This window comes from Dipodomys ordii, unplaced genomic scaffold, assembly GCF_000151885.1.
Source record: "Dipodomys ordii isolate 6190 unplaced genomic scaffold, Dord_2.0 Scaffold54, whole genome shotgun sequence".
NCBI classification, from domain to species: Eukaryota; Metazoa; Chordata; class Mammalia; order Rodentia; family Heteromyidae; genus Dipodomys; species Dipodomys ordii.
In genome coordinates this window covers 6008977-6017792 of record NW_012267270.1, presented here as the reverse complement: position 1 = coordinate 6017792, position 8816 = coordinate 6008977, and the positions used below count along the sequence as shown (strand labels likewise).

General features: G+C 49.4%; 1 protein-coding gene across 1 annotated transcript in view; it reads left to right on the top strand.

The window, feature by feature from the left end:
- The window catches only part of LOC105989205 (cytochrome c oxidase subunit 8A, mitochondrial), a 2920-nt gene extending 1105 nt beyond the window's left edge, over positions 1-1815 (top strand). Inside the window, exon 2 of the mRNA XM_013021090.1 lies at positions 1492-1815. Within this exon, the coding sequence (XP_012876544.1) occupies positions 1492-1587 (96 nt within the window). The 3' untranslated portion in view covers positions 1588-1815. The remainder of the gene's footprint in view (positions 1-1491) is intronic.
- The last annotated feature ends 7001 nt before the right edge of the window (positions 1816-8816 follow it).

Here is an 8816-nt window from a genome sequence, read left to right as displayed (position 1 = left end):
CTCTTCAGCTCAAGGCTAGCACTCTGCCACATGAGCCACAGTGCCACTTCCGACTTTTTCTGCTTATGTGGTGCTGAGGAATAGAACCCAGAGCCTCATGCATGCAAGGCAAGCACTCTACCACTGAGTCATCTTCCTAGCCCCCAACTGACCTTTTTTGTTTGAGTGTGCAGGTCCTCTGGTTTGAACTCAGGGCCTGGGCCTTGTCCTTGAGCTGCTCTGTTCAAGGCTAGCACTCTACCATTTGAACCATAGTCCACTTGAACTTTTGGTGGTTGATTAGTGAAGTAAGAGACTAATGGCTTTCCTGTCCAGGCTGGCTTTGAACCAAATCCTCAGATCTTAACCAACTGAGAAGTTAGGATTACAGGCGTGAGCCACCTGCTCCAGGTTATACAACTTGATTTTTTTTTGGGGGGGGGTCATGGGGCTTGAACTCAGCCTGGGCACTGTCCCTGAGCTCTTCAGCTCAAGGTGAGAGCTCTACCACTTGAGCCACAGTGCCACTTGCGGTATTCTGGTGGTTAATTGGAGATAAAGAGTCCCACGAATGTTCCTGCCCAGGCTAGTTTTGAACCACAATTATCAGATCTCAGCCTCCTGAGTAGCTAGGATTACAGGTTTGAGCCACCAGTGCCTGGCTTACAACTGACTTTTTACATCTAGGCATTGGATCTGTCGTGTCCCTTCCTTGTAGCTTAGTGTGGGTCTATTTTTTACTGCTTGGAATTGAACTTCAACCCATGTGGGCTTCTTTAAAGTGGGTATGTTAGACCTCCCACTTAACCTCTGAGCCTGGGCTCTCTGGGGGAACTGAAGGTTGCTTTCTTTCCTTTGTGTTTCAATATTGGGACCTGAACTGAGGGCCTGGGTACTGTCCCTTAGCCTTCACTCAAGGCTGGCCTTCTACTAGTTGAGCCATATTTCTACTCAACCCTGCTTTTTTTTTTTTTTTAATTTTAGAGGTGATATACAGTGAAGTTACATTTACATGTCAGGTAATAAGTACATTTCCTTTCATAGTGTCATCTATTCCCATTCCCTCTTTTTTTTTGGGGGGGGGGTTCCGGTCGTGGGGCCTGAACTCTGGGCCTGGGCACCGTCCCTCAGCTCTTCAGCTCAAGGTTAGCACTCTACCACTTGAGCCACAGCGCCACTTCCGGCTTTTTTCTTTTTGCTTATGAGGTGCTGAGGAATCGAACCCAGGGCTTCAGGCATGCAAGGCAAGTGCTCTACCACTGAGCCACCTTTCCAGCCCCTCCCATTCCCTCTTAACCCAGCATTTTTGCTAGTAAACTGGAGATAAAAGTGTCAGGAACTTTTCTTCCTAGGCTGGCTTTGAACCTCAGTCCTCAGCTTTTCTAGTAGCTAAAACTACAGGTATGAGCTGCCTGCACCCAGGCTTTCTGGAGCCTGAGGACTGCCAAGTCACTGAGGTGCCTGGAGCAATCAACCCTTACCCTAAGGAATCCTTTCTTGTGCTCTGTGTAGGATGTCGCCATTGCACTCACCTCCTGCTTCATATGTTTCTTCCTGCCTTCGGGCTGGGTCCTGTCAAACCTGGAAAGCTACAAGAAGCGGGAGTGAAGGGGGCTGTACTCCTGGAACCTGGGACTAGACTACCCTCGCCAGCCCATCCTGATCATGGCTCCTGAGTTTCTGGCTGGCCTTTCTTGGATCATGTCATCATCTCTTCTGCAATCATGACTTCACTATAGCCCCGTGGTGACACCTGGAATCATGTGTATTGATTGGCTCTGCTCTGTGGGGGGCACTATAGTAACAATAAAGTCTATTTAAGTCTCCAAAAACTCACCCTGCTTCCTGCCTGGTTCTCACTTCCACATAGGAGCTGAGAATGGTACCCAGAGGGAGTGCAGGGTCCCACCAGCAGTTAGGTCCTCAGTACCTGTGTGCTTCCCTTCTAGACAAGGGAAAACAAACCCTGTTATGCCTGGCAGTCAGTCTTACTCATCTTCTCTAAGTCTGTTGGCTGTGCCAAGCACAATGGGCATCTGTGCCCATGCATGCACACATGTAGGTCTGTCCCTCAGGGCCAGCTTAGGTTGGGAATCAATCCTTCAGAGCCCAGTCTTTCCTGGTCCTCAGGTGCCTGGGAGTGGGATACTTGTATCTTCCAAGTGCTAGGGTTGGAACCCAAAGGCCTCTCATGGCTTACCATTGGCCTCTAGCCCTTTTTTTTTGGGGGGGGGCAGTGGGGAGTTGGTCCTGGGGCTTGAACTCAGGGCCTAGGCACTGTCCCTGAGCTTTTGTGCTCAAGGCTAGCACTCTATCACTTCCAGCATTTTGGTGGTTAATTGGAGATAAGAGTTTCAAAAGACTTTCTTGCCTGGGCTGGCTTCAAACCATGATCCTCAGCTCTCGGCCTCCTGAGTAGCTAGGATTACAGAGTAAGCCAGCATCACTTGGCAAGTTGTTTAGTACCAATTCTAGGGCCCCACTTCATTCTCCATACATTCCCCTGGGCTGACTGGTCTTTTTCTCTGCACTCCCCACCCCAGCACTACTGAAGGGGCTGGACGCACCTTAGCAGGGATGGGACCTATGGAGCCTGCTTCTTGAGCTGGAATCTTCTGCCAGAATGGAAGGAACAGAACTTTTGGACCTGTCAGGCCCACTCAGGATGACACACTTTACCTCGTGCCCTGCCTCATGTGCCCTGGTGGAGGCAATTTGGTTGATTTTATTTATTTATTCTTTATTAGCAGCATTATTTATCCAAAGTGGGGTTTCACTGTGACACAAATGTTCCCAGAAAGCATTTTGCCGACTCTTGCTTCCTGTTTATGTCAAGGATGCTGCAGTCCCTCTGGGCCTGGGCGCTGTTCCTGAGCTCAAGGCTAGCGCTCTAACCACTCTGAGCCACAGCTCTACTTCTGGGAGTCTCACAGGCTTCCCTGCGGGGCTAACTTCAAGCTTGGGCTTGGCCTCCTGAGTAGCTAGGATTACAGGTGTGAGCCACCAGGGCCCAGGTCCCTGAGCTTTTTGTGTGTGGGGGGGGGGAGTGGGGGGGTGAGTTGTGGAGCCTGAACTCTGGGCCTGGGCTGTCCCTCAGCTCTTCAGCTCAAGGCTAGGGCTCCTGAGCCACAGCGCCACATCTGGCTTTTTCTGCTTATGTGGTGCTGAGGAATGGAACCCAGGGCCTCATGCATGCAAGGCAAACACTACCACTGAGCCACCTTCCCAGCCCCTCCTGAAGATTAGCCCTTTGACATTTAAGCTACAGCTCTATTTCAGCTCCGTGTGTGTGTGTGTGTGTGTGTGTGTGTGTGTGTGTGTGTGTGTGTGTGTGTGTGTGTGTGTGTGTGTGTGTTTAATTGGGAGATAAGAGTCTCGAGGAGCCAGTCACTGGTGGCTCAGGCCTGTAATCCTAGCTACTCTGGAGGCTGAGATAAGAGGCTCATGGTTGGATCATGATTCAAAGCCAGCGTGGGCAGTAACATCCATGAGACTCTTTATCTCCAATTAATCACCAGTGGCACCCTGGCTCAAGTGGTAGAGTGCTAGCCTTGAGCTGAAGAGCTCAGGGACAGCACCCAGGCCTGGAGTTCAAGACCAACAAAAAAAAAAAAGTCTCAAGGACTTTCCTGCCTGGATTGGCTTCAGATCTTGGCCCTCAGATCTTGGCTTCCTGAGCTAGGATTAAAAGCGCGATCATCTGGAGTCCAGCTCTGTTCATCGGTATGGTATCCAGTAATGCTTGGGGACCAGTGCCTAAGTACGGTAGCAAGCTTAGCTCCTGCCCTTGGCTGTTTCCTGAAGGGCAGGAAGGGTTCCCTGCTTTCTGGAGGCTACTTTGTTTCTACACAAACTGCCATGTGGCTGGGGCTGACGGAGTGAAGCCCCAGAAAGCTAGGGAGAGCTTGTTGCTTTGGAGGGCCAGGATGGGATGCTGAGCTGGGGCTTCCATCTGCCATCCAGACACTTCAGCAGCAGGGCAAGTGGCCTCACAACTGTCCCTCATACAGGTCTCCCCTTACTGCACACCTCACACTAGGAGCCTGTCCTGTACACCTGGCTCAGAGAGCCAAGTGCTCACCATTACCTCTTGGATTGGATTCCCAGTTCCTAGGGTAGTGGAACTGGAGTGGAGGTGGCCTGAGCCATTCTGACCTGGCTTCCACTGTTCAGGAGAGGATTGGGGTTGGGGCTCCAAGTTTCTTCCTGCTATAGATACAGACTATGTGTTGTCTCAGAGCCTGGGGCTGCCTCACAAGGATATAGAGAAGCCAGCTACCTTTCAGTTTCTATGGTAATGCTACAGTCCTGCCAAGGATCTGAGTAGGTGGCTCTTACTTTTGTTGTTGTTGTGGGGCTTGAACTCTGGTCCTGGGCACGTTGTCCCTCAGCTCTTCAGCTCAAGGTGAGCGCTCTACCACTTGAGGCACAGCACTACTTCCGGTTTTCTGGAGATGAGACTTTTCTGCCCTGGTTGGCTTTGAACTGTGATTCTCAGATCTCAGCCTCCTGAGTAGCTAGGATTACAGGTGTGAGCCAACGGCGTCCAGCGGTGGCTCTCATTTTTGTGCCCCTGGAATACAAAGATGGGGGCGACAGTCCCCCATCCCAAAGAATGCTCCTGCCTAACGTGGTCTGTCTGGAAGATGGTGGAAAGCCAGTGGCTGCAGGCAGGTCTTCAGGTGCTGGTCTGGGAAAATTTTTGGCTAGCCTACTAGCTCCTCCAGCACATGTGGCTTAAGGCCTGGGGCCCTGCCCTCGTGTTCCTCTGCAGTCTGGTTAGCTTTTTTGGGGTCTCTCACCCTCAGCTAAGTTGGAACTATAGAGCAGCTCCCTAGAGAAAAAGCAAGGCTTTGAGCTCTGAGGGGCGGAGGGAGGGCAGGGCCTGTTCTGGGGCTTGAACTCAGGACGTGGGTGCTGTTCCTGAGTGGTTTTGGTGCTTAATTGGAGATAAGAGTCTTATGGACTGTTCCCACTTGGGCTGGCTTTGAACTATAATCCTCAGATCTCAGCATACTGATTAACTAGGAATATAGATGTGAGCCACCAGCACCTGGCCCTGCCTTTTTTTTTTTTTTTCTTTTAATAAAACAGGGATGGGATATAGCTCAGTGGCAAAGTGCTTGCCTAGCAAGTGCAACATCTTGTGCTCAATCGTCAGTACCAAAAAAATAAAAAAAGACAAAAATACCAAAAAACAACATTAAAAAAAAATTAACAAGCTGGGCGCCAGTGGCTCATGCCTGTAATCCTAGCTACTCAGGAGGCTGTGATCTGAGGATTGCGGTTCAAAGCCAGCCTGGGCAGGAAAGTCCATGAGACTCTCTCCAATAAACCACGAGAAAACTGGAAGCGGCTCTGTGGCTCAAGTGGTAGAGCGCTTGCTTGAGCTGAAGAGCGCAGGGACAGAGTGCAGGGACAGAGTTCAAGCCTCACAACTGACCAAAAAAAAACCCAAAAAACAGTAACAGCCGGGTGCTATTGGCTCACACCTGTAATCCTAGGTACTCAGGAGGCTGAGATCTGAGGATCATAGTTCAACGCCAGCCTAGGCAGAAAACTCTCTTTATCTCCAGAAAACCAGAAGTGGTGCTGTGGCTTAAGTGGTAGAGTGCTAGCCTTGAGCTGAAGAGCTAAGGGAGAGCAACTAGGCCCATAGTTCAAGCCCCAAGCCAACCAAAAACAAACAACCTCTCCCACAGTAACAACAACAAAAAAAAAAACAGTTGCCAGGTGCTTCAGGCTCACACTTGTAATCCTAGCTACTTAGACTCTTAAGGCTAAGATCTAGAGATCGAATTTCAAAGCCAGACAAGGCAGGAAAGTCCTTAAGACTCCAATTACTAAAAAAAAGCTGCAAGTAGAGCTGTTAGCCCAAGTGGTAAAGCACCAGCCTTGAGCAAAAAAGCTAAGGGACAGTGCTCAGACTCTGAGTTCAACCAAGTTCCTGTACAGGCACTAAATAAACAAGATAAATTAAAAATAAATGTCTCACTATCACGTAGTCCAGGCTGGCCTCCAAGTCTTTATCCTCCTGCCTCTGCCTCCTGAGTGCTAAGATGACAGGTATGTACAAGTAGCATGAATGGCATCTTGTGTCCTGTTCGCATACCTGGCACAAGTTGTGATGTTAGCGAGAGTATGCTAAGGTGTGAGGCCTGGCCTGGCCATTTACCTTATGACTTGGGGCAAGTCATCTAGTCTCTCTTAGCTTCAGTTTTCAGGTTGGCAAGATCATGTGGTAGGCAAAATAACTCCCAGCTGTAATCTCTGAAACCGTGAATAGGGTTGTTGTTTTTTTTTTTAACATGGGAAAGGCAATTTTACAGATGTGATTAAGGTTAAAGGCCTTGAAACAGGAGATTATCCCGGATGATCAGGGCCGGCTCAGTGTGATCAGTCCTGACCTGCAAAGGTCAGGCCCCTGATGGAAATTTCAGCTAGAGGAAGTAGGCCATAAGCCAAGGAATGCAGTGGCCTCCAGAAGCCGTGAATAGGCCTGTTTTACAGCCAGCAAGAACATGGGGACTTTAGGCTACAGCCATGGACATTGGGTTTTGCTTCCAGAGAGGGGCACAGCCTCCTATACCTTGATTTTAGTCTTTGAAACCCAGACTGCTGACCTCCAGAGCTGTGAAATAAAAGTCTTGCAGGCACAGGCCCTCACTGGAAGATGGGTACCCCAACAAGGAGGGTGGGCACCGTGTATGTGTGGGAGGCTCTCCCATTGTCCCCTCTGGCCCTCCTTTGCTTGTTTTCTGCCTTAGGTGGCCTGGATCCTACAGGTGATTGTGACAACCCAGCTGATTCCACTGAAGTACAGTTACCACTGAGCTATGTCACCCTAGATCCAAGTCTCCCTACACCACAATTTCAGGGCTCCTGTGGTACAATAGGGCTCTGCCAGGGGATGGGCAAGCCTTGTACTGAGATTGTGTCTGTGCCAGAATCCATATCATGCTCTTTGCCCTGGGCCAGTATGCCCCCTTACACTGACAGTGTCAGCTACAGAGCAGAAATTCTGCAAGAGCACATAGGAATATGTGGTTGAAACTTCAGTCCCTGGGTCCCTAAGGGGCCTCCTCCTCCTGGGATGTGAGAATCTAGCTAGGTCCCAGCCCAGGAGACAGTGTGTGGTGGGTGAGGAGGCATCCATGCCATCTTGATCCTGTCCATGGCTACTGTTACCAAGCAGCCTAAACCTACTCACCAATGCTGACTGCTGACTGTTGTGGTATAGGCCCTGGGCAGTCAGGGCAAATAGCAGGAAACCATTTATAGGATGGCAAATTAGAAGGCTGAGACAAGTATCTGGGGCTGTGCAAGACTCCTGGAAAATCTGCAGGTGGGTTTATGTATTTACATATGTATGTATGTGTTCTATTTTATGTTTGCTGGTCCTGGGGCTTGAACCACAGCATCACTTACTGCTTTTTCTGAGTAGTTTATTGGAGATGAGTCACATGGACTTTTCTACCCAGCCTGGCTTTGAACCATGATCCTCAGATCTCAGCATCCCAAATAGCTAGAATTATAGGCACTGAGCCACTGGCACCCAGATACATTTATTTAATTTATTTCTGTGCTGTTCCTGGGGCTTGAAGTCAGGGCCAGGGCACTATCCCTGAGCTTTTTTGCTCAAGACTAGTGTTTTGCCACTTGAGCCACAGCTCCAGATCTGGCTCTTTGCTGGTTAATTGGAGATGAGTCTCATTAGCTCAGACTTTCCTGCCTGTGCTGCTGGTTTTGAACTGCAATCCTCAAATCTCAGTCTCAGAGTAACTAGGATTATGGGTGACAGCCACCAATGCCTGGTGGATCTTTTGTTTTCTAGAGTTTGGAAGAAAACCAAAGGCCCATGATCCAGCAAATAATCATTTGTAAAGTAATGGTGTGAGCCAAACATTTGGTGTCTGTAGCCTAGCTATGAGAAGTCAAAGTAGTTGTGGGGGTCCCGGCACCAGTTACACCAGGTGGTCAGGGCTGCAGTGACTAACAAACCTGTTCTCCATCTGCCCTTCCAAGAACCTTTCACAAGCCAAGAATCTGCAAGGAGCTCAGGCAGAGAGTCCATGAGTGCTGACAGACCATGTCACATAAAAGGTCCTCCCCAGTGTACACCTGGGGTTGTCTCTTACATAACAGCATCCCTGTGAAAGACCCCAGACTCCTGGGATACTTTCGTCAACGGGAGGGCGCCCTAGAAACTCAGACTCCAGGCCGGGAGATGCAATAAGCAAGAGGAGTTTATTTGACGTTTGCGCAAAGGGACTCTGTCCCGGTCAGTCAGAGAGCCCCGAGCAGCGGTTACAAGCCCTTTTTTAAAGGCAAAAACCACAAGATTAACGCATAACACAAAGCATCCCATGATTGGTCCATTTAAAGGTCACCATATACACCAACAATCACTTTGCCACGCGGGAAATTTTGTAACACTCTTTGTAAAATGACTGGCCCATGGTTGGTTTAAGGGGGGTTTACATGGTTACAGGCCTATGATTGGTTGACATTTGGCTTAGCTTGTGGTCTTGCCAGGTGGTCGTTATCTCAAGGTCCTGTCTGGGGAATTTCTAAATGGGAACTGAGGAACACATACTGTCTGTTCTTTATGTACGACCACTGACCTTGTCCTGGGGCCGGCATCTGGTCCCTGAAACTTCTTAACTCATTTCTGGGAAGGGAAGGGTCAGTGCCAGCGTAAGCAAGTTTACAGAAGCAGAATCAGCAGTTAGCAAATTGTAAAATGGATGCAGCCCTAATTTTTCTAATTCTTCACCCTGCCATCCAATCCTTGTCACTTTTTGTTTTTGTGTGCCAGTAATGGGTCTTGAACTTCA